The 26,348-nt window shown below is 49.2% G+C and overlaps 1 protein-coding gene across 2 annotated transcripts in view; it reads right to left on the bottom strand.

The window, feature by feature from the left end:
- The window catches only part of GNAO1 (G protein subunit alpha o1), a 169,707-nt gene that overhangs the window by 65,916 nt on the left and 77,443 nt on the right, over nucleotides 1-26,348 (bottom strand). For both annotated transcript variants that reach the window (XM_008977447.4, XM_003823781.5), the window contains exon 3: nucleotides 18,988-19,129. In XM_008977447.4, the coding sequence (XP_008975695.1) occupies nucleotides 18,988-19,129 (142 nt within the window). The remainder of the gene's footprint in view (nucleotides 1-18,987; nucleotides 19,130-26,348) is intronic.

Genomic DNA, 26,348 nt, shown 5'->3' with positions numbered 1-26,348 from the left:
TCAATGTCCATCAAATGATGAATAGATGAATGAAATTTGGTATATCCATACAACGAAATGTGATTCAGCTACAACACGGAAAAACCTTGAAAACATTATGCCAAGTGAAAGAAGCAAGATGCAAAAGAGTACATAGTGTATGATTCCATTTATATAAAATGTCCAGAATAGACAAATCCATAGAGACAGAGAGCAGATTAGTGGTTGCCAGGGGCTGCAGGCAGAGGGTTAGGGAGGGAATGCTAATGGGTATAGGGTTTCTTTTGGAGGTGCTTGCCTCTGTGCCTTGCCTGGAGAGGGGCCAGGTTCCAGGAGTGGATGCACAGAGCCAGCTTTCAGGAGGCACTCCCTCTCACATGCCTCACGTGTGTGACCCCTACTCCTTGCTTCCTGCACAGTGCGTGGGCAGGTGTGGTTTTAATTCAGCAGGTGAAAAAACTGAGGCCTGCAAGAGGGCCTATGAACAAGTGGGTTCTAGAACTCAGGTTCCAAACTCATTCTGGGTCTCCAGGATCTGATTTTAACTACCTGCTATGATTTTACAAGGGGCCATACAGAAAGCAATGGGCCAGGTGCTCAAACATCTGGGATCAAGAACAGCTCTACCACGGACTAGCTGCAGACTTCAATAGAGCACCCACCAATTCTGGGCCAGGCACTGTGCTGGGTGCTGGAGACTGACTCCAACTGAAGTCATATAGGCCCTGCCCCTGTCCCTTACAGCCTTGTTGGGTCAGGGGGCACAAACATTGATCAAATACTCAGGTGAGCACACACACCAGGGGTCTGAGAGTCAGGACAAGAGGCCCAGCCTATTCGGAGAGTCAGGAAAGGCTTCCAAGCGAGGGGAAGTGATGGTGGAACCCAGGCCTGGGGGAGGGAAGCAGTGGTGGAGAAGTCCCCTATGGAGGAGATAACTCACTAAAAAGCCCTGAGGCCAGGAGGTCGTGGCATTTAAAGAGTCAGCAGCAGAGCCTGTGGCAGGAGCTACAGAGATAAGGCTGGGTTTATCCTGAGAGCAAAGATGCCACTGAGCGCTTTTAAGCAGGGGATTAGATATGCATTTTTAAAAGCTCACTTTGGCTGTTGTGTGGAGCACAGATTACGGGGTGGGAGGCAAGAGAGGCAGTGGGAAGCTGGAGAGGCTGGTGCAATTGTTTGGGGGACTGGGGCAGGGACATTCCCCACTGCTCTGGGTTCCAGGTACCCCCATGGGACACTTGTTTATGTGCTCTGGGTTTGAGGAGTGGGCCAATCAATAAAATGTGTGCAAAATGTTTGTAACAGTGCTGTCAGCCAGCTGCCCAAAGGCCTCCCTGGCCTCTGTACCCCCTCCTCAAGCCTGCGCCGTATGCTCTGCCATCTCATCCTCATCTAGCAAGCTGCTACTGAAATCCATCCTTCCTCTCCCCACACCGGGAGCCTTCTGGACTGATCAGACTAAAACTGACAGCTTTGCATGGGGCCGCTCATCTCCTGCGTCCCTGAGACATGGTTACCCTTGACACAGATGCTGCGGTGCTAACACTTGACAGTGTTTTTCTGCCTGATTTAGTGGCTTCACTCCGATGGCTCCGTGGCCCATGTGTGCCAGTCCACACCGGTGTCCCCATCCCCACTGGGTGGGGACCATGCCCATTTCTACAGTCCCCAGCCCTGGGCTATACTCCCGTCTTAGACTGACAACCCTGAACCACTCTCATTGATGGATGGCAAAAAAGAGGTCCCGGCCACAAACTTGAGTGTGTCATTCTCAGTGACAGGCTGATCTGCCCCCCAGTGTGCGGATACTGTGGGGCAAGTGGCCCAAGTGGCCTGCACTGGGGGCTCACCAAGGCTGCCCCTCCTGCTAGGCTGCTTTTGCTGCTAACAGCCCAGCGGCTGTGGGAACATCAACTCCCTCCTTAAGAGAAAGTCAATCTTCAATTGAACACAGGTGCCCTAAGTTTGAAACTCGGTGTTTTTTTCTCTTTTTTCCGCCCCCCCCCCTCTTTTTTGGATACAAAGGAAGAACCTTGTGCTTGGCAATCACCTAAACTTAGCAATTAAGTTCTGCCAGGGGAATTTATAGAACTAAAAAGGAGGTACGGTGGGGGAGGGGCGATCTTCGATGTCGTTCCTCAGATCTAATGGATGAAAAAATGGAGACCCTGTAGGGTAAGGGATGGGCCTGAGGTCACCCTGCCAGCCGAGGCAGGGCCTAGGGGCTGGTCTTTCTGTGAGGGGTCAGTGTTCTAAGTGAAGGCCTGGTATGCTTCCGGTTCATGACAAAGACCCTACCCCCCTCCACCCCTGCTGCTGAGTTCCAGGGGACCCCAGGCTACCTGAGCTCCTGACTCTCCAGAGGCCAGAAAGTAACGCAAAGGGAAGACCGGCCCCCACGCCGGCCACTCTTGCTATCAGAGCTGAGTGGCTTATGACACAGGGCTGTGAAGGCTGCATTTTCCCACCTCCCTGACTTTTCCCCAAGAGGAAGCAGCCTCCTTTTAGAGGCCAGGCCTGATTCTCCTCTCCTTATATAGCTTGGGAACTTCTACAGCCAGGAGCCCAAGTATGTGCTCTGGTCTTACTTCCTGGCGTGCCCCATATGGGGACACTTGGGAGCAGTCTTTTCACCCTCCTATCCTGGTGGCTGGTGAGACCCCATGAACCAGCCAAGGTAGTAAAATCAGCCTCAGCTGGAGCAGATGAGGCCTCCATTGCTCAGAGGCACCTCGGCCCCGACTGCCAGCAGGATGTGACCATGGCGTGGCCAGCCAGCTGCAGGCACAGCTGATGCCAGAGTCACTCTGATGGCTGGCTGAGGCTGCCCTCTTCCTGGTTTCTCAGTACTCACTGGCTATCAACTATGTGCTAGGCTCAGTGCCTGGTCCAAGGCTATGGCTCCCAGTGATTTTCCTGGTAGGAAAGTCGAGGTGGATGATGTGGGCGTGCATCCTTGTTGGGTGGGTTAAAAGCAGCGGTCCCCAGCGTTTTTGGCACCAGGGACCAGTTTCATGGAAGACAATTTTTCCACAGACTGGGAATGGGGGATGATTCAAGCCCATTACATTTATTGTGCACTTTATTTCTATTGCCATTACATTGTAATATATAATGAAATAATTATACAACTCACCATGACGTAGAATCAGTGGGAGCTCTGAGTTTGTTTTCCTGCAACTAGACAGTCCCATCTGGGGGTGATGGGAGACAGTGACAGACCATCGGGCATTAGATTCTCATAAAGAGTGCACAACCTAGATCCCTTGCATGCACAGTTCACAATAGGGTTTACGATCCTGAGAATCTAATGCCTGCTTATCTGACAGGAGGCGGAGTTCAGGCAATAATGTGAGCAATGGGGAGTGGCTGTAAATGCAGATGAAGCTTCCCTCGCTGGCCCACTGCTCACCTCCCACTGTGTGGCCCAGTTCCTAACAGGCCACGGACCGGTACTGGTCTGTGGCCCAGGGGTTGTGGACCCCTGCTTAAAATCCACTCTGAAGCTGAACTGCTTGGGTTTGAGCTCAGCTCCACCACTTATGAGTGGTGTGACCTTGGGCTAGTCCCTTCCCTGAACTTTTCTCACGTGTAGAATGAGAATAATAGAACCCACGTATCAATCAGGGTCCTGGCAAGAAACACGGTGCCCTCTAAGGTGCAAGAGAAGAGGATCAAATGGATTGACATGAGGAATATGTTTGCAATGGTGCAGGCACACAGAGGTGCCAGTGCTGCCCTTTCCTGTCACTCCTGGAGGCAAGTGGAGTGCAAGTGAGGGTGAAAGTCTTAGAGTGACAACCTGAACTACTCTAATTGATGGATGGCAAAAAAGAGGTCCTGGCCCCAAACTTGGGTGCTTCATTCTCAGTGACAGGCTGATCTGCCCCCCAGCAGGCTGGATGCTGTGGGGCAAATGTGGCAGCAGGAGAAGCGGAAGACAGCAGCCCTGCCCTCCGACTGCTTGGGGGGCCAGATGCCGATGGGTGCATGGGACAGGAACCATGGAGCAGGGAAGGCAGACCTGGAGCAGTTTCTGGAAACTGGGAGCGTGGTTCTTGCTTTCAGTGGGGACAGGCAAGAGGCACACAGGTGGGAAAACCCCTGGCCTAGAGCACAGGAGGCTGGTTCTCTTCCCAGCTCTGCTGTCACCTGGTAGGATGATCTCAGCCAAGTCCCACACTATGCCTCAGTGTCCCCTCTGTGAAAGGAATGACCTGAGTGACAGCAACAAGTTCCAGACAGTGGTTATATAACTTAATAGAATTACTCGAAACAAACAAACAAACAAACAAAGGCTTGTGAAGCCCTGGGTGGGACGTGTGTCGACAATATCCTCAGCTAGAAGAGCATCAGTGATTCTTCTAGCACAAAATTGCTTGTTCACAGCAAAGTGCTTACCTAGAAAGCAGTCTGTGGCAGTTAAGCTCCCACAAAGCTGCCACGGACTACAAGGGACGGGGACACACAATGAAGGGACGCACCGGGCAGTCGGCAAAGCCTCCCTGGGGAGGTGGGGGAGTGCTGGACACAGCAAAGCCTCCTTGGGAGGCTGCACAGCCCCGGTGCAGTCCACTAGGAGCTGCCCAGCAAGGCAGGGATTCTCGTCATGTGAAGGGAAGCTCACCCCTCTGTGGCCGAGACAGACGGGGCTAAGATTCTGATGTTCTGGGTCGGGAATAATCACTGGGCCATGGATAAAAAGTAAATCTGATATGTCATAACCAGGTCTAGTGAGGGGACTTCCAATCATCCCTGTGGAACACTGCTTGGCATCAGCTCTTCCTCCAACTCAAGACAGCTCTTGACCCACACCATGGAAACTTCCTACAATCCAGTCACCCTTCTGCAAAAGACAGCCCTCCATTTCCCCTACTCCCTTTGCTGCTGGCTAGAAGGGACGGCTGGAGTGGCATCCTAGACCTGCAATGGATGCAGAGACCCCATGTGTGACAGAGCAACATGGCAGAGGGCTCAACCCTGTGTCACATCTGGGCTGCTCAGGCAATGCATTTCTGTCTTAGTCACGTCACTGTTATTTTGGGGGTCTTTGTTACAGCAGATGAGCCTGTATCCTGACTGATATACACTAGTATTATTGTCATTTTACAGATAAAGAAACTGAGGTTTAGGATCATTAAGGAACCGGCCTGAGGTCACAAAGCTAAAAAACAGGGAGGCAGCTTTTACCAGTGGGCCTGTCTGACGCCAAAGCCTGTGCTCTTTACTGCATCACACAGAGCTTCACGTCAAAAATGTGCACGGTGGTTCTCCACGAGAAGACACAATAGTCTGTGACCATATCATCAGGCTTCTGGCTGCAGAGTATAACTCTTGGACTTGGTCCTGGGGAGGGAAATATCTGGGAGTCAAGGACTTAATCATTCAAGTCCATAACCACAGACTAAAAACAGTGATGAAGCCCCAGCCTGGACTGTGTCCTCAGCAGGTGCTCTCGCCTGAAGGACTGTGCCCAGGGAGCCAGCCTGGGCCCGGAGAGCCGCCCTTCCTCTCCTTGGCCAGTAATCATCAGGGGAACCAGTTGGTCTAGGCACCAGGCAGGGAGTGGGGTTGCCATGACAAGTGCAGCAGGAAGGAGAAAGGGAGATAGAAAGCTGGGAAAGAAGGGGGAGGGCCCCCACAGAGCTGGGAAAACTACCTAATTCGGCAGGGAGCTATTTCAGGACAGTGCCCTCGGACCTCAGACCAGAGATACTGGGGAAGGGGAGTCTGTTGGTGCTGATGCTCCCAGTCCACATCTGCCCCCAATCCACATCTCCTCAATAAGCTCCTCCTGCGATGGCTTGGGAGGGAGGAAGGAGAGCTCTGGCCTGGGTGATGCAAGATCACCGTCTGGGCCAAGAAAGGTCTGTGGGTGCCAGTGGTAGTGACACATTCATGCTGTGTTTGGTGAAGCGCAGTGTATTGCAAGGGTGCCCCATTCAGGGTTACTTTATCATTGTAAATATATACTTGATCCCTATTGTACAGATGAGGAAACTAATGCTGGAGTGGGGACGGAGGGAGTAGAGGTCAGAATACCCAGAAAGGGCTGTGGTCAGGGGCTGTGGGAGGGAGGTGGCCACTCTCTGGATGCATAGAGTCTGGAGGTGGTTTCTCCCAGGACTCCTGGTGCAGGGAGGCCAGGGCTGCTGTTATGCTCTGGGTCTGGGGGCCCATCTGTGTTGGTTAAGGGCGGTGGACTTCTCTCTGCCTACTCAACAGACACCTGCAGGGTCTGGCATGCTCTGTGCCATGCCACAGGGGTTCCATGTTGGGTGGATGACGGAGACCCAGAGCAAGGCCCAGCTCTCTCTCTGGACCATCCCTGGATGCCTGCAGGAGCCTCTCAGCCCCTCTCCCTGCTGCCATTCTTGCTGCTCATGTCTCCCTTCTCCCCATGGCCACTGCAAGGCTCTCCTAAGGGAAGCCATGTCTGCGCCTTGCTTAAAACCTTCAGTGGCTCCCTGCTGAGCCAGGAACAAAGCCAAAATTCCTTCCATGGCCTGGAAGCTCTCTCACCTGAAAGAGCTGGCCCCTGCCTCTTTCTTCTGCCTCATCTCCTGCCATTGTCCCCACGGACCTCTGGGCTCCAGCCACACTGGCTTTCTCTCAGACCCTTACACTGGGATGGGACTCCCCTGCCTCAGAGCCTCTGCACAGGCTGTTCTACCTGCCTGAAATGTTCTTCCTTCCCGCCTCCCAGTCTTGTTTGCCCCACCGGTGCCAATCCCTTCAGCTCTTTGTCAGATACCCCGTCCTCAGCACAGGCTAGGACAGGCCCACTGTCAGGACACTCTGCTCTCTGGAATCACTGAGGCTGTCCACCTGCTCGCCAGCTGAGCTCTGAGCAGCAGTACACCTGCTTGCATTAGTTCACCATGGTGCACAAAGCACTCAGCATGCTGCTGGCACAGAGAAGGCCACGTCCATATTTCTCAAGTAAATAAACCAGTGAGTGAATGAGAGAGCCAGGTGCTGAGGGCATCCAGGGGGAGAAAGAAGACACGTCTGGCTGGAGGGGCTGTGGAATGACATTCACAGAGTCATAGGCGGCCCTAATGAAAAGGAATGGAGCAGTAGCCATTTCAGCAGCATTTACTCTGCGCAGATGCTGTGCTGAGTGCACCACCGACACTGGACACTGGTGCACGGTCTATGCAGCGCGCCATCTCAGTGTTTCTCAGTCACACAGTGTCTGCCACTCTCCTCCCTCTCTGTGATCTCTCCTGCTCTCTCCTTGTCTCTATCTCTTTGGGTTTCTCTCTCAGGCCATGCTGGGCCCTGAGTCAGAAGCAGCTCTCCTCAGCTCCACTCCTGCAAAGCCAGCAAGAGGGCAGGTGCTGAGGCATACTGTCTTCCAGCCTGAAATCAGAAGGGACAGCTGATTCTGGGAGGGGATGACACCACCTCTTTGACCTGTAATAGCTAAGAGGCCTTGACACCAACCCTTTGCTCTGGTTCTGAAACAATTGTCACACCCAGGCTCCTGTCCTGGCCCTTCACTAACAGGCAGTGAGGTATGGGCAAGAGGAGGGAGATGGCAGTAGCTGTTTCCTGAGCACTTACTTGGTGCCAGGCACCTTGCTTAGCTGTTAACATGCATCATTTCTTTTAGCCACAACCACCCTGTGAGTAGGTATTATTATGATCTCCAGTTTTCAGATGAGGAACCTGAGGGTCAGTGAGTCAGGTGACTAGTGCTAAGTCCACTGTCTGGCAGAGGGCAGGGCCAGGATTCAAAGTCACATCTCTGACTCCTGCTGCCCGCCCTCTGGGGCAGTGCCTCCCCAGCTCTGAAGTGAGGTGTTGACTAGCTCTAAGGCTGTTGCTGGCTGGGGCAGGCTCCAAGGGACCTGACTTCTAGTGGAGGCCTCTTCTGTTACCAGCCCATCTCCCCTCTTCACCTCCCACTCTTCCCTGGCCCCCTGCTGCGGCCACAGTGGAAAGGCGAGACCATTGGTCAGTGGTGGGCTGGGGGCTGTGCACCCATGTGTCCTGCCACCTGGGACCTCAGGGGAGAGGCTGCCATGGGAGCAGCAGTGCTGGCTTGCCGCCAAGCTCAGCCATCTCATGGTCCTGCTGCAGTGGACTCAGCCTGGCCAGCCCTCCACCCTACGACATGAGTCATCTCCTGCACGGGGCAGCACAGCTGGTAGCCCCAATGGCAAGGAGAGATCTGTGGGCGGCTGGTGGCCTCCCCAGCACCCATTTCCTCCTATTCTATTTCCTTTTTCAGGAGCTTCTGGTTTTCCTCTAGGGGATTCACTCTTATCCCAGGAACCCCTCAGCCCCCTTGGTCATGGTGATTGGGTCAAGGAGGGGCAATGAGAGAGAGAGACAGACAGACAGATACACACATACACACACACACACACACACACACACACACACACACACATACAGAGAGGTGACAGAGACAGAAAGAGACTGAGAGAGAGAGAGACTTGCAGGACTTGGTGGTTGCTCAGATGCACCTTGTGCTTGGTGATGTCCTAGGATGCACACAAGGTTACAAGTGATGACTTAGCTGCTGGAGCCATTTTCCTCCTTGGTGCAGGAGTGATGCTGTGGAGTCGAGGGTGAAAACCACACAGTGCGGCAGAGTGGAGAGATGGGGGAAGCCAGGGACGTCCCCTGAGCTGCTGATCAAGCCCCCACTCCCCACGTGTGTGTCTGAATTTCTGACTCTCTGGGCCTGTGGCTGTTTTGTGTTTTATTTTGTTTGAATAAGCCAGTTTGCCAGTGTGGTTGTATCTTCCATCACTTGCAACCAACATGTCCTAACTTACTCAGAGTGGGGGCTTCAGCAGTGACATAAGACCACTGTTGGTTGCCCGGCAAAGAAAGAAGAGGGAACGGAGCTGAGTAAAGCAGAAGCTGATGAGCGTGTGTGCAGATGTGTGTAGCGGGAGGATGGAAAGTGGCTCTGGTTTTCCTAGGGAAGCCATCTCCATCTCACATGTGTGGGACTGTGACCCCCACTACACTCCCAGCAGGGCAGGGGCAGATACCACCTTGGCTGTCCCCACCCCACACAGCCTTCCCCACGTGGTGCTGCTGCCTCAAACCTAACCCTTTCTCAGTCCCTGGCGCCTCTTCCTTCAGCAAACTAAAATCTACCTTCCTGGTTTCCTAGGCTACTCCACGGTATATCTGGTGGCCAGAAAGGGATTATACATCCACAAAGGGCTCAATTCTGGGGCTTGGACCAAATGAGGTCCCAGACATAGTCGGGAGAGAGATCTCTCACAGTGAAAGCTACAGTGCTCAGCACAGGGCTCTGACTTGTGTCCCACTACAGGACCACAGGGCCAGCACTGCACTGTCAATTAATATTTTTGTAAATCCTATAATTGTCTTTTTAGGGAGCACAATTATATTCCATTGCATTTGTGGTAGGCCCAAAGTACTGATTTGTTAAGTAGATGCATTTAAAATACAACACGATTTTGTGACCTTGTTTTGGGAATTCTTCAATTTTCAATATTCCAGAAGTCCCAAAATACAGGGCACTGGCCAGGCAGGCCCCTCTCTGCTGTGGCCTATGGCTTCTAAGGCTGAAGTCTGCTTGGCAGCTGGTTTGCCACCTTGAAACAGGTACCACAAGCCCAAAGGATGCTCACACAATGGCCCCTCTCCAGAGGGGAGGCGGTCAGTTCCCCCTGTGTAGCTGCCAGGTGGGGATCGGGTGGGGGTAGAAGAGGGGCTGCAATGGGGTGGCTCTTGGACATCCAAGATTGGTGGGGGCCACTTCAGTCCTGATGCCGAGGAATATTTATTTATGTGGTTATAACATTTTCCCACCATCAGAGCAGAGTCATTAGGGCTTATGGTGGCGGTGGGGGGCGGGGTTGGAGTGTGAAAGACAGAAAGAGAGCACACAAGCGCAAGGCATCACCGCTTGCAGTTTTCGTTTACTGTTTGTTGAAGTCTTTCATTTAAATTTCCTTTTTAAAATTCCATGCCCTTTTCTACAGGCAATGAACATGTAGAGACTGATGGCAGCCCAGCCTTGAGCATCCACTTAACTCTGCACGCCACGGAAGAGAAGGCAGGCCAGGCCAGATGAAGGCTAGGTGCTGGCTGGGGCCTCTGCAGGGGCCAATGTGCTGGAGCCCTGGAGGCTGAGTGCCTGCTCCAGGCTGAGCCACCGCTGTGGGAACGCATAAATGGAAGCACGCATGGCAAACGCTGTGGAGGGATCAGGAAGGCATGGAAAGAAGCATATTCTGCATCTTTCATCCTTTCTTCCCTGGACACATCTGTTCAGGCCATGCATATCCCTAGTACCAAGCCAGCACTTGACCCAGAAGCACACACCCATTGGATGAATGGAATCACTCAGGCACAGGATTCACTGACCCCTGCTAGCACTGGGCATGATGAACAAGACTGACCTGTTCTTCCAGACCTGCTGTCTGGCCCCAAGGGTAAGACAACCATGAAGTAGACTGTGCTGCTGGGGGGCAGCTGGGAGGGGCTGGGGGGAGGGCACCACTTTTAGCTAAGGAAACCCAAGACTCTAATGAGGAGGAGCAGCTAAGAGATATTTCAAAAATCTGACACTTTAGTCCTTCTTTCTTTCCCATACTGAAAACTGCAGTTCCTTTGGGTTGGTTCTTCCTTTTAGATGACGGTCAGGGAAAGCCACTGATGCTGCCATCCTGGGCCAAAGTACCAGTAGCCGGGTCTCAGGCTCCTTGTGGCAGGGCTTAGATGGTGGATGCCTTCCCTCAAACCAGGAGCTTGCGGCCCGATCCAGCCTTGGATCAGGGAGCTGTGCTGATGCTGCACTGAGCCCTGGAGAGCTGGAATTTCAGAGCTGGGAGAAGCCCTGGAAACCAAGGCGTTTACCTTCTCATTCTGGGGCTGGCATCTCTGCCCAAGACCAGGAGCCTCTTGATCTTTGCATCTTTGTACCCACCTCTGCCATCTTGTGCACTTCCCCAGGAAGTAAGCATTTGTAAGTAATAAGTAATTGAGTGATAAGTATTTGTGGAATGATTGATTGACCAACTGAATGAAAGAAAATGAGTCCCCAAATTGGCTGGGTAACTGGAAGCAGCCTGCTGAGATGGAAAGAGGACTGAGCTGCGATGCAGGAAGCTGAATGCTCTAGTCCTGGATCTGCCACATATTCCCCTGGGTAAGTCTCTTTCCAGTTTGGACCAGATGAAACCTATGTTCCATCTGCAAAATGGAGCAGCAGAATGAGATGGGCTTGAATGGAGCAGTTTCAAGCTCTATTCACCTGGCTGGCAAAGGGTCAGGGCAGGCTCTGGGGCTGCTGTAGGTGGAGAGCCTCAGCACCCAGCATGGGACACATCTACATCCTCTTCCTGGCCTCGTGTTTGGGCTATGGGAGTATGAAGCCTTCATCTATTACATCCTCCAGCCCTTGTCAGATCTAACAACTACCACTAAAGTATCTCTAAGCCCCAGGGGACTCAGGGAGACACAGGCCAGATAGCATCCTTGTTTTTATCTGTTTCAGAATTCATGCAAACCACAAGGTGAACTGCACTGCACTGTAGAGGTGGCACCACAATATTTCCATGATTATTAAAAAACATAGTGTCCTGAGCTCCATTGTGTGACTTAAATGTCAAGATTTCTTTTACCAGAGGAGATCCAATGACATTCTGAAAACTAAATGTGAAATCTGATTCTGCCTCCCAAAGAGCTACCATTATCTCTAGGGGATACAGCTCCAGTGAAGGCCCCTGGTGGAACAAGAGCATGGGCGGCAAGCCCAGCTGGCACCCATCTTTCATCCTGCTTAGGTAGGTGACTGAGATAGAGCAGGGAGCCCCCCTGTTAGGGTCGTGCTGCCCCCCACACCCTGAAAAAGCATGGAAACAGAAAAATCTTGAGTCTCTTCAAGGGAAATTCCAGGCACCTAGGTAGCCTTGAGAAGTAAATGAGCAACTTGAGAAGGAAGGAGGTTGTAATAGCTTAAAATAATAGCCACCCAAGTAAGTTAGAGCCACAAGATGTTTGGTTCCCTATGGAAACTAAAGATAACATCTTAACATATGTCCCTGAGTTGTTTTTCAGAAACCTGGACCCCCACCAGATGGAAAATGCCCATTGCAATCAAGTAGACCTCAGAAGAGTGGTAACTAAGGACAGAATACTGACCGCCGGTCTTTCTTCTAAATTTCTTCCTGAGGGGCCTGGAGAGACTCATACCTACAGGCCAGACCTTAACATTCATTTTGGCTGTTCCCAAGATTTTAGACAAAGGCTTGCTCCTTAACCAACTGCAAATCACAGAATCTCTGGATCTACTTATAACCTCAAAGCCTGCCCCACAAGATATCCTGCTTTTTTGGGCCAAACCAATGTATAACCTCCATGTATAGGTTTACGGTTTTGCCTGTAGCTTCTGCTTTCCTAAAATATGCCCTTGCCCTTAAAAGCCCTTGCTTGTAGGGCCATTGAGGAAGTGAGATGTTAAGCATGAGCTGCCTGACTCTCCTTGCTCAGCCCCCTGCAGATAAACGCAGTCTTTTGTCTTGTTGTAAACGTTGGTGTTTGGCTTTATGGCACAGGTTCAGCAGACCCAGGCTTGGTAACATGACCTTGGGTGGCCAGTTAAGAACCTTGTGCTTCTGTTTCTAACCTGAAAAGTGCAGATAAAACCTTGCCCATTCCTCACTAGATTGCTGTGAGTAGAATTCATCAATACTTTATCAAAAATAATGATTTTAGACAAATAATGAGAATAATTGCCAACACATGTTGAGAAGTTGCTATGTGACAGGCACTATCCTATGCACGCTACAGGCATTATCTCATTTACTCTTACGGCAGATATGAATGAGGGAGGTATCAGGATCATTACTATTTTACAGTCCAAAATGCTGAGGCTTAGAGAGGTTACATAATTTACCCAGGGCCATATAGCTGGTGGTAGAATTGGGGTTTAAACTTAGTATCCAATACTTCCTGTATTAGGCATTGTGCTAGAGGAATAGGATCTATACTCTGCCCTTAAGGAGTTTATAGTTGAGAGAAACAGGCATAGGCACAAATAGTGAAAAAATGAAAACTGGAGTATTTTCAACTGAATAAAGCCTCATACAAGTTCAATGCATGACTGCTACTAGTCCATTTGTTTACAATATATTTTACATATGCAAGGATGTACACACATACACACGTATATTTTACATATGTTTATATAGACACGTGTGTGTATGATGAACTATATTAATACAGGCTTGTTCAAGCTTTCCCCATCCCCCCACTGATCCAATGAACCTTCTAATCCTGTAATTGTTCAGTTTCTCCTCAACCCTTTCTTCCAATATCAGAGTTTAGGCCAGCTTAGCCAGAACAAGGCCCTCTGCTTTTGTGATGCAGATGTAGGCCCTGGGCTAAGGCTAGGGGAAGGAGGAGGGGGAGAGCTTGGCTCAGAAGGTGAAGACAATTTACATAATAATGAGCTGGAGTGAGGAGGAAGGGAGGGAGAGAGGGAAGGGGAGGAGGAAAAGGAGACTGAGAAGGAGGGAGGAGGACAGAGGAAAAGGGAAAAAGGGAAGGCGGGAAAGGGAGAGATAGAAGGGGAGGGGAAAGGGAGATGAAGAAAAAGGGAGGAGTGAAGGAGAGGCAGAGCAGGAACCCCTTTAGTGGGAGAGAGAGAAGGGGAGAGAGGACCAGACTTGTTCGCTGGGGTGGAGAAGAGGGTCCATGGAGAACCCAGGGGGGTAAGGCAGCTCAAGGGAGTGGGGGTGGACAGATGTAGGAGGCAGGAGAGGATGTTTGAGAACAGCAGGGGGAGCTGTCTCTGGTCCCTTTTCATATTTTTAGAGAGACTTAGGATGAAGGATGGGATTCTTTGAATGATTTGTTTTGCCTCATCATACTGTGCCTATCTAAATGGGACTCTGCTCTGGACCCGGGCCACACAGGTTCTAGTCTTGTTAGGCTTCCATGTCTACACTGTATACATATATAATTTGTATTGCATGACCCTGGGCAAGTCACTTAGCCTCTCCATGCCTCATTTCTTTTTAACCTATAGAATGAGGACAACAATAGCACCCACAGCACAGGTAGTTGTTAGGATTAAATAATTTAAGCATTAAGGAATATTTTTTAAATAACAGGACAAATTAGGCCCATCCTTTTCCAATAAAGGCTCTGAAACATAAAAATGGAAAGCCGTTATTATCCTGGAGTCAGTAATTCCCAGAGCTTCAGTTCTCTGAATCCATCCATCTGATATGTGCGGACCTCCCCCACCTGGAAACCCCTTAGGTTTGGAAGGGGACTCACCCTCTGTGGTCCGGCCCCACCCGGCCTCCTGGCTTTCTGGCCGAGGTTCTACCTTGTGCCCATCCTTTTCCAACAGCCAATTAATCACCAGGCCCCTGTATTTCCTTTGTTGCTACGCATCACTCTACTGCCTTTCTGACCCCTCACCTAGCCCCTTGCACCTTATTCGTGGTTTGTTGCTGGAGCTTCTTCACCTGCCTCCCATCTTTAGTCTCCCCCCGCCATCCCCCTCCCTGCCCTGTCCACTCTGCACATGCCATCATCATAATTTCCTAAAATTTCACTTTCATCCCATCCCAGCTCAAAATCTCTCCATGGCTGCCTACTGGTAACAGGATAAAACCCAAACTCCATGGCCTACGTTCCAGGGCCCACCAAATCTGGACCCAACTGGACCTTCTAGTTTTCCCACACCTTGCTCAGACCCCAGTCCTCTGTTCTGCCCACTGGCTTCCTCTGCCAATTAACTCTCCTTTCCCTCATTACCAACCATGTTTTTTTCCTGGCTTCAAGGGCCTTTGCTCACCTACACTGCACCTGTCAAACTGTACCTGTGCTTCAGGGACAGTTCCAGCTTCACTCCCACTAAGCAGCTCTTCCTGCCCACCATGTGCAAGGGCTGTGCTCACTCTGCCTGTGAGCTCCATCTTCCCAAGAAGATGACCAGCTCCTTAAAGGCTCCAACTCACATGCCTTTGAATCTTCACACATGGCTTAGTACCAGCCCTACACATGGTAGGTACTCAATCAACAGCTGTTGATGTAGTGACAAAGTTACAGGCACTTTGCCTTTTTTTCTCTGAAAACTGGGAAAGTTAGAAATGTCATTCCATTAATGGGATGGGTCTTGAAGTCCTACTAAGTGCTGAGCACTGTGTTGGCTGCTGGAGTGAGGAGGTGACCCAAAGATAAACGACATAGGCCTTGATCAAAAGACCTTAAATGATGAAGGGGTTCTTAGGCTGGACTCCATTGGTGGGCCAGGCCCCCCTGAAATTGCATGCAGAATCTCCTAGATGTGTGCTGTGTCCCCTGTTCTGGAGGGAAGGCTCGCGGCTTTCATGAGCTGCTCAAAGGACTCTGACTACACTTTAGGGCCCACTGCTCTATGGAAAGAAGCATAAACAATTCATCTTCATGCCAGTGTGTGAGATAAGAGCTTCATGGAGAAAGCCCTGAGCTGAGTTTCTTCCTCAGGGAAGGAAAAGGGAAGGAGGCTTCATGGACAAGATGAAGCATAGTGGGCCCTTACTGAGTGGGGCAGTTCCATGTGGAAGAGGGGAAGAAAAGAGGAGGGCACTAGAGGCAGAGAGCACACCCCAGCGAAGGCCCAGAGGAGTGAGAGTACATGGGGTCCCTGGGAGTGGTCTGTAGTCTGAGGCTGGGGCCTGGGGTGTGGAAACCACAGACGGATGTAAGGAGGTCCCTGCTGTTTGCTCTGCACGGAGGCTCTTTCAGGTTCAGGCTCACACACAGTCACGGGGCCCCAAGTGACTCCACACCAGAGAGGCTGAAGGAAAAACCAGCCAGTCCTCTTTCCTCTGGGGGAAACAGACAGGACAGGTGGTGAGTCAGCTGCCGGGGGAACTCAGGGACACCTACCTGTTCTAGGGGCTGACACTGAGGTACAGCAAGGAAGCTCTTAGGTGCTTTTCTGTGTGGAGAGTGCAAGGCTGGCTGGCCCCGGCAGGTGCTGGGAGTGGGGTTGTCTTCCTCCAGACATCCCCTGATGAGTGGTGGTGGGTGGCAGAGGTGAAAAAAACATGAGAGGGAAAGAGGTCTCTTCTTCAGAGACCAAAACACGGATCTGGGCTCCTGCAGCATAAGGTGGTTTCCCCAGCATCCAAATGACAGATCCCCTAGGTGGAGAGTGGCTGGGGACCCTAGAGACAGAAAAATATGGGGACCCAACCCTGGGCTCAGGGCATCTGGACATCAGCAGCTGCCTGGCTGCAGGTAGCTCCAGCTGAACAGAGCTTTATATTCCTCTGCACCAGGCTCATTCCTCCCTCAGGGCCTGGGTACTTGTCTGGAACTTTCTGTCCCCTCGTCCTCCCACTCTAAAGTATCTGCTCCTCCTACCCCCAGATCAGGCTCTCACATCACCTTATTTTGTTTTCCTTGCAGCCCTTAGCATTATCTGACATTATGCAGTCACCTACTTGTGGGCTTGTTTGCTGCCTGTACTGCTAGATAGGAAGCTCCATGAGAACATAGAAAGGGAAGGATGTTGGCTCTGAGCTGCCCCCACACCAGCAGGTACTGCAGCCCTTTCTGGCCTGGCATGTCTCCTCATCGAGAGGGCAGAAGTGGTGGCTTCCACTCTCTTCTGCCCAGCTCCACAGGCTGCGAATCCACACCAGCCCACTCCCGGGAACGCCTTTTCCAGCTGTCTGGCTTGCTGTGGCCTGGGTCTCGGGTTCACTCCTTTCCTGCTCCTCACAGGTGTAAGAATACAGGAAGGGGGTGCCTGAGTGCCAGGGAGGCCTTTGCCTACCAGGAAGCTCACACCAGACAAGGCTGTGTTGCCCTAGGGATGCGCCAGGTGCCGGCCATGGTGCTACCTGCCATAACGGAACTGTGCTTGGACTCGACTGTGTCCAGTGGACTCTCCAGGGAGTCCCGCTTAGCTCTCAGTCTCTCCTTCCATTGGAGCCTTCCCCTCCTTCCTACTTGAAGGCTGACTTGACTGGGAAATTCCATGGAGGAGAAATAGCCAGAGAAGGGACCCTGTTTCCCAGGGGCCTGCAGTACAGTCCTTAACGTATCATAGTCCTAGCGATTCCCAAGCAATCATCTCTCCATTCAGGATAATAAAATGGAAAAAAAAATCCCATGGGAACACTGAATGTTTTCCAAAATGGAAGGAGAAAAGTATTCCAAAGCCACACTGACTTTTCTGGGTTATAATCAGTATAGGAGACTTTTAGGAAGAGCTGGCTGGGAGATGAATACATTTGCTCCTGGAAGATCTCACACACCGTGTGTGTGTGTGTGTGTGTGTGTGTGTGTGTGTAGGGGGTGTGCCTTTTGTACTGTGTCTGCTATCTGGCTGAAATTCAGATATCACGCTCCCCACTTAGTCAAAGGGAGACAGACAGACCAGAGGCCTGTGGCTTGTGCCATGCCTGAAGATGAGGCACTCCTTGCTCTGGGCTGTAATAAAATGAGTTAAATAAAACGAGTCATTATGTGTAAAGTGCTTAGTATGTGCCTGGCAGCCAGTAGGTGCTCAACAAATGGTAGCTGTTTTTATTCCTACTATTGTTATTAAGAAGATGAAGCACTGTACTCATCTGGGTTAGTTCTAATGATCTGAATAGGTGTTTTCTGCAACCAGACACCATTCCCTGCTGTGCTCATTCCTGTATCCACAGCACCTAGCTCAAAGCCTTGCACATCATAAGCCTGCAGTGAATGGACCCATCCACTCCCCCATTCCCTCCTTCCACAGGCCCTGGCTCTGTGACCAAACCCAAAGCCGGTCTTCCAGGAAGAAGTGCTTCCTTTGCAGAATCCACTTCCCAACTTGACCTCCAGGAGGAGCGGCAGATGGGCCCAGGTCCCCCTGCTAGTGCCCAGCTTCTCCACCTCAGGCTGGCCTCGGACACACCCTCAGTCACCCAATTCCCCAGTACCTGGAGAAGCCAATGCCTGGGCTGGATGACTCTGCCCCATGGAATTAGGATTTTGTGCATTACATATCAAATTTTACATTTAAAGCCGTCTATCATGGATGATTTATCAGACACAGAGACAACCAGGACAGTTTTCCTCTGTGAGGAAGATGATTTTTAGCAAAGACAGGACATGTGTATAATAGACAATCAAATCACACAGCAATCAGAGATGAATGCTCTCCATCCAGAGGCTCAGATGCAGAGCCCAGGTGCTTGGAGGCTGTACCTGCCCTCCGCCCCCTTCTCCAATCTCCAGGTCCCAGAGGGAGGATCACTGAGATTCAGTCCCAAACAGGGACAAAGAGCTGCTTCTGGAAAGAATTCTGAGGCTATTTTCTCCTCTCCCTCTCTCCCTCCCTCCTTTTATTTAGCCTTGCCAGTGTAGCTGTATATAGTTCAGTCTTAACAGTTAATATAAATGTTTGCAAATTAGAGGCTTTTATATAGTACTTATTCCATTCACCACTTAATAGAAGCCTGGAAATGTTACCCCCAAACAGTCCCTGTTCTAGGACACTGACTTTCTACAGGAAGGAGAGCCCTGTAGGTCCTCATACTTACCCGGGGGAGGCAGAAAACATAGCCCTTGGTGTAAAAGAGGAAAGACAGTCAATTCAAATGGCTATCCTCACTCCACAACAAGGCAAGGAAAGTTCTTCTAAGGAGGGGAGATGGTGGCCAGACAAGGCTTGTTTTGTTTAATACATATTTTTTTCTGTACAAGTTAATTGCCCAAGGACAGGTACTTAGACAGTGTTGTGGCAGCCCCAATTTAGAACTGTCACCAACTCTTCCTCATCTGCAAAATAAATCCGGGAGTTTTGTAGCCCCTGCAACTTGCAAAGTTGGTGAGTTTGCTGGGAGTTTGCCAGAGGGGTGGATGCAATGGCTTAGGTTGGTGACTGTGCCACCATATATCTTTCATACATAGCGGAGTCTCTTCTCGTTCATTTAAGGCAGCCCAGCACTATAAAGAGGAGGCAGTGGGGTAACACAGACAGAACCTCTTGTTGCTGTGCTTATGGGCTCAGGGGCCTACCTTTCTCTCCTTATCACCATATTCGATGCCCAAAGTGTCCATGGCCCGGACGATGGCTGCCAGGGACTGGATGGTGTTGCTGTAGACAACAGGCTTGTACTGTTTCACGTCTTCTCCGGAGAAGCCATCTTCATGGATGATCCTAGAGAAAAACCACACACACCACACCTGATGAGAGCATTGTCCTCATCAACACAGAGAGCACAGGCATGAGAAGCACTGGCTGACTATGGGCCAGGTCCAGCCGAGATGCTGAGTTACTGAGTTGCTACATTAATGTCATAAAATCTAAAGGAAAAAGCTACCTAAATTACTGGAAAACAGAATCTTGGAAAAAAGAAATGCAGTCTTTTCACATTCCCTACATAATGAAAGAAAAATCCGTCAGTGAGGTGTGATAATACTTGAAAGCACTTAGAACAGGAAGGGCATACATTAAGCACTCAATGTATGTTAGTCATGAGTATTTTAAGCAAAGTTCGGGGTCCCAACTTAGGTGTACACCCAGAGGCATATTGTTGAAAATCCCTGTAAAAAGTCTGCAAGTGGATGATGCATTTTTCTTTCACAGAAAACTCACCGCTTTTAATGAAGGTAAAATGATTCACTTAAGACAAACAAATAACCATCTTTATCTTTGACAACAGAAAAGTCAGTAAAAGGGTTTGCCTACTTTTTCATCCTTGGCTAGGATTTAACCACATACCACCCTCGTTCTGGTGGATCTGAACAGGGACAAAGAAGACATAAAGGGGACATCACAACTTTCAGAGGCCACGTGGCACTGCCTGCTAGCCACTCAACATGTGCTCACTGCTGAGAAGGATCCGGGCAGGAGAGAAAGCTAGAAGGAGGGGCTCACGCCAAAACCACAAGAATCCTCTTATAACTAAAGTAATCCAGAAAGAGCAAATGAATTTTAAGATTAACATCCTACATTTGTCCTCCCGCAATGAACTATGTAAACTCTTCTGTGGTCACATTTTCAGTCCCAGATAGAACACTACTTGTGACACGTTCACGCACCAATATAATAACTGAGACCTCCTTTCTACCATACCAAGGCTCCTTCCAATTCCTTCATTACCTTCATGCAGGAGAAAATGGCTAAAGATTCTTCTTCTTTTTTTAAAAACAACAGTTTTATTGAGATATAGTTCATATACCATAGACTCTACCCACTTAAAGTATACAATTCAATGGTTTTTAGTATATTCACAAGATTGGTCAATCATCACCACAATCTAATTTTAGAACATTTCAATCTCCCCAAAAGGAACTTTGTATCCATTAGCAGTTACTGTCCATGCCCTGCCCCTACCCTAAGCAACCACTGATCTACATTTTGTTTCTATAAATTCGGCTATTCTGGACAGTTCATATAAATGGAACCATACAATGTATGGTCTTTTGTGACTGGTTTCTTTCACTTAGCACAATGTTTTCAAGATTCATTCATGTTGTAGCATGTATCAGTAGCTCATTCCTTTTTATTACTGAATAGTATTCCACTGTATGGATGTACCACATTTTATTTATCCAGTCATCAGTTGATGGACAATAATGATTCCTGCTGCAAATTCCTCTTGGTGCTGGTTTGCGGGTCTTCACCCTGAATTTCTCTAAAAAGCAGATCAGAATGACCCTATTAACTTTCTGTCGACTTTCATTATTCCTAAGTCCAGTTTTGTAAAAGTATCTTGAGGGAGTATATAACCAGTACAGGCCACTGGTGCACCACCCCAGAGAGATCTCAAAGGGATCTTTGCTAGCTCCCACTGTAAACAACTAGAAAACCAGACAAAATATATGAAACAAGCATCTTCAAACACTGGAGAATAGACAGTGCAGGACTGTGATCCCTGAGAGAAGGGAGACCAAGGAGGAGAGTCCGGTGATGGCCTGGGCGTCCGCCTTTAGGTGTTTACTAGACCACAGTGCAGGAGGGAACCCAGGCAGAACACAGCCATTTCACTGAGCTGAAGAGAAAAAGTGAGTTCAGGAAAGCTGAGGTAGCTGGAAGGGCAGCGTACCAGAGGGGAGAAAACTGCAAAGAGAGAGCACTTCAGATGCTTCAGAGAGTGCACAGGGGTCTCCTTGGAGTCTGTGGCTGGATAGGGTAAGATTCCACAGCTGGTCAAGGAACAATTACTAAAGAAAGAACAAGCATCAGGGAGCTTATCAGTTGAACACTTCCCAGAGCTCATTCAAGGCTGGGAGATATTCAAGTTCCAAACAGCCAGAGTGAAGGGTCCTTGTTGAATGCCTGGGGCACTCAGCAGAGACGCCAGAAGGCTCATGCCATAGCAACGGGGCTGAGCTAGCTCCAGAGTAAAGGCTGCTTTAGACCTGCCCTCATGAAGCTTAAAAACAAAGTTAAAAAAAAATCAAGCTGATCTACAAGTAACTTAACTACCTGGAGAATAAAGTCCAACAGTCTTTACATGAGAACAACAAAATCTAGACATTCAACAATATAATATTCATAATATCAGCATCACACAAATAATTCCTGAATATGCAAAGAAGCAGAAAAGCATGACCCATAACTACGATAAAATGCAGTCAACAGAAACAGACCCAGCAGTGACAGAGATCATGGAATTAATAAGAATTTTAAAACATCTATTTTAAATATTTCTAAGAAATTGAAGGGAATTATGAACATAATGAGGAAAGAAATGGAAGATGTTAAAAAGAATAAAAGGGAATATCAACTGATGAAAATATAATATCTAAAATAAAAATTTCACTGGATGGGATTAACAGCAGATTAGACATACAGAAGATGAGTGAACTTGAAAACATGGCAATAGAAACTATCTAAATTGAAACAAAGAGGGAAGAAGCTGAAAAATGTATTATGATGTTTATAACATACATAGAAATAAAACTTCAACAATAGCACAAAGGATGGGAGGGATAAAATGAAAGTATACTCTATACTGTAGAAAGATTCTTGTATGTGAAAAAGTAGTATTAATATAATATTATTTGAAAGTAAAGTGTAATAAGTCAAGATACACATTGTAAACTCTAGCGTAAATACTAAAAAACAGAAAAGAAAGGCAACTGGTACCTAGATTCCCCTAAGAGGGTGGGACCCTTTGGGTGACCTGAGTGGTGCAGGCAGGATTTGCTGGTCCCCATGCTATGATATGCTTCCCCAGAAGCCAGTGCATTGAGTTTCTCATGCTTCATTTGGGACCAGCAGACCCTACCACTCTCCTGGGAATGTTCTCTAGACCTATGGCTGGCTCTGGGACTTCCTTCAACCTATTTCACACCTATTGATATCATTAATCTTTATACGCACTTGATCAGGTGGAAAGGGTGGGATTTTATTATACCCATTTGACAGAAGAGAAAACTGAGGCTGAGAGAGAATAAGTAATTGCCCCAATATCTCTCAGCAGGTAAGAGCCCGGACCAAGAAGAGGATACAGGTCTCCAAGCTCACAGTCCTTTCTATCACACCTCAATTCATGGGCTGAAAATACTGCCCGGCAGGTCTCAATCTGTTGCCTGGGGTGTCCCAAGATAAAGAAGCTTCATTTGCAGTTTGCAGAAATGTTGCAATTTGGGGGAAATTGCTCAAATCATGATTAGCCCTATAAGTTGTTCAAACTGGCTTATATTAGGTTAAAAATAGGCTTCCTGTTTCTGGGTAGAATTTTATATCCCCTTCTACTACAATGTAATAAATACTTAAGACTAGAAAATTTGGTCCATACAGAACAACAAGAAATATCCTTTTTTTTTTCAGATGGAGTCTCGCTCTGTCTGTCGCCCAGGCTGGAGTGCAGCGGCGCGATCTCGGCTCACTGCAAGCTCTGCCTCCCTGGTTCATGCCATTCTCCTGCCTCAGCCTCCCAAGTAGCTGGGACTACAGGCGCCTGCCACCATGCCTGGCTAATTTTTTGTATTTTTAGTAGAGACGGGGTTTCACCGACAATAGGAAATATTATTCATACTCCCAAAACTCAGAAAAACACTGAATTTTTAAATGTTAAGTCATCCCTCTAGCTTTTTTTAATGCCACATTCCTCTTCTTTTTTTCTTGCTAGCATTGATTTGAGGCAAATATCCTTAAATGTATCAATAAAGACCCTCTTTATTTTCTATTTCCCCACATCATTTTAGAAAGGCCGAGTAGAGCGGTGGTTAGAGGTTGGGCATTGGACAGGATGAGCTGTGTGTCCCTGGTAAACAATTTAATCTCCTGAGCCTTGGTTTCCTCATAAGCAAAAGAGTTGGGAGGAATAAATGTAAAGTGCCTACCATATAGTAAGTATAAAACAAATGGTAGCTATTAATATTTTCCACCGGACGCAGTGGCTCATGCCTGTAATCCCAGCACTTTCGGAGGCTGAGGCAGGCAGATCATGAGGTCAGGAGTTCGAGACCAGCCTGGCTAACATGGTGAAACCCCGTCTCTACTGAAAAATACAAAAATTAGCCTGGTGTGGTGGCATGCACCTGTAGTCCCAGCTACTTGGGAGGCTGAGGCAGGAGAATCACTGCAACCCAGGAGGAGGACGTGGCAGTGAACCAAGATCGTGCCACTGCACTCCAGCCTGGGCGACAGAGCGAGACTCTGTCTCAACCAAAAAAAAGTAATAGCATTTTCATTCTAAAGTTAAAATCCTGCAAACATAATTTCTTTCATTTGCAGTATAAGATAAGCAGAATAATTGCAGCTCATGTTTGAGGGTTTACCCTCTGTGCTAAGTGCTTTACATATGTCATTTCATTTAACCTTCAAAACAATTCTAGGAGATAAATTATCTCCTCTTTACAGATGAGGAAACTGAGGCTCAGATAGGTTAGGCCACTTACTCGACATACAGCTGGTAAATGGCAAATGCTGAAAGGCAGGGCTTCTCCTTCTGCCCTGAGTCCCTATATCCAGGAGAATCCAGAGATTTCACCCACAAAACAAGCATTGGAACGCGCCCTGTTGTATCTGCCCAATGTTCTGGCAAGGAAAGGAGGCCTCTGGGTTGGAGTTGGAGATACAGCTCTGGAGAGTTCAGTCTCATGTGACAGCCCAGGTCTGAGTCGTGGAGGTGACAAGGCCAGGATTTGGAAATCAGGAGCGAGGCTCCACGAGATACCTTAGCAACAGTCAGTGGCATCTCACATTGCAGCAGCCCCAGGTGGGCTGTTCATCTACATAGCTGAGCGATAGAGTGCAGAATCAAGTCCCAGAAACATCATTTGAGCCCCTGGGTCCAACCATGCCTGAAGCCCACCCTATACTTATACTTTTGAGTGATATGAGCCAAATAATTCCCTCTCAATTTTGCATAAGCTAATTTGATTTGGGCTTCTGCCACTTAGAACCAACAGAGACATGACTAAAAGGTACATATTTTGTACTCTGATAACAATAATAATCAGAGATCATCTCCCAGAAGACTTGTTTACTAATTTTTAATTTTTAAAATTAATGCACCACATCTCACCTATCTCTGCTTTCTTCCCATATCTCCTGGCATAGGGTTGAGCTCCAGACAGTGCTTGGATAAAGTGGGACATAACTACATGAGTCAGGAGTATACAGATGCACCAGACCTGTCCCTCTCCAGAGCACTCACTAAAGGAGGCAGATGTGTGTGTCCCTGTGTGTGTTATGTGTCTGTGTCTGTGTGTGTGTGTGTGTGTGTGTGTGTGTGTGTCAGGGTGGGGACCTACTAGATTTCTTATGACTGCAAAGCCAGGGTATCAAAGGGAGATCAAGCTAGATTCTGAATTCATGTCCACCCAAAACTCAGGGACGCTCAGGGGTGTTCCAGGCCACCAAACCAGAAGCACCATAAGGAACAGGAGGTCTGAACAACCAAGGACTGACTGTGGAGTGTTTGACTTTGGACAGAAACCGCCAGCTGGACTCTGGAAACCTGGCAACGCTGCTGAGAGGAGATCTCACGTGGGTATGGGGAGAGACAGAGGGTGGCAACCAAGCCCGCCTGCACAGGTCTGAGCTTTCTGGGAAGAGGCAACCAAGGAGAAACCCTGGTTCTCCCCGCACCTCCATTTCTCTCTCTGCTGCCTTAGGGACCCTGCAGGAGGCCTGGACTTGGGATCCCTTTGCTCTCTGCTTCCCCCTTGCAGTGTAGGACTGCACTTAGCTGCAGTGAGACTCCACTTAGCTGCAGTGAGACTCCCCAGGCATGCTGGCCTTATATGGTCACAGAACCACAGGCTTGGGAGCTGGAAGGGACCTTGGAGGCTCATCTGGCCCAGCAGCCATTCTCCTTCTCTGAATCATAGACTCCTCTGACAGTGTGACAATGTACCAACACATACAGTTTCCCCCCCAACTTCTGGAGGGTCACAAACTCAGAGGCCCTAGGCTGTTGGGATACATGGTTTTTCACTCCATCTCCAGCTAGATTAAATGCCCCTCGTCTGCTCCCTTTATCAGCGCCCTGGCTCCTGCCCTGGGACTGGACTGCTGCTCCTCCTCTATCACAATCCCTTTAATGATCCACAGGAAGTGGGGGCTTCTAGAGCCAGACTCTAGCTGAGACCGGGTGCTTGTTTCCGCATCTGTTCCTGGGAGATGGGCGTGGTAACAGAGCTGGTTCATGTTTAGGATCAAAAGAATGAATCCATGTAGAGTGCCCAGCACAGTCGGCAGTCAATCAGTGCTAGCTATTATTATTGTTGCCATACTTGGTACGAGGGACGGGGGAGAACGTGTAGTCAGTCAGGTGTCCCGCGTCTGTCCTCTTGAGGAAGAGGATGTGAACTGGGTCCATGGGGAGGGAAGGCTGGGAGGACCACTGCTTGTCAGGAGCAGGAGGAGGAGGAGGAGGAGGAGGAGGAGGAGCAGCAACAACAGCAGCAAGGGTTAACAAGCCACAGTGGAGAAAAGAAGAGCGGCAGAGGGGGTTTCTCCGGACCAAAGCAGAGAATCTGCTCATTTACCATTTACCAAATGAACACGTTGGGAGTGGTTGTGGGATGAGAAGGTGGATTTCCTGATTTGAGGCTGTCTTAACGTGTCATGAAATATGTTTCTGAACACTGACGGAGAGCTGTGCTGTGGCTGCCTGGGTTAGGGTCAGGGCCCAGTGCTTCACTCCCATGCACAGCACCAATGGTTTCCAGCCGTCAGGGAGATCTCGGCAGTAATGGGACGTGGCCCCTGAAGCCATCTGTCTCCCCAGTGGAGGTAGGGACAGACCTGCCTGGCCTCATATAACACATTTTTAATCAAACAACTGTCAGATGTCAGTGAGGGAAGAAGCCACATGCCAGGAATTGGGGGCTCCACAGAACCTACGAGACCAGGATCTGGACAGGACGGTAAAGTGAAAATGCTGGTTACAGTGTGTGTCCTGTGCAGCTGT

The sequence above is a fragment of the Pan paniscus genome, chromosome 18 (genome assembly GCF_029289425.2).
Source record: "Pan paniscus chromosome 18, NHGRI_mPanPan1-v2.0_pri, whole genome shotgun sequence".
NCBI classification, from domain to species: Eukaryota; Metazoa; Chordata; class Mammalia; order Primates; family Hominidae; genus Pan; species Pan paniscus.
Note: the sequence above shows the minus strand (reverse complement) of the source record. Positions and strands in the feature narration are given on the sequence as shown.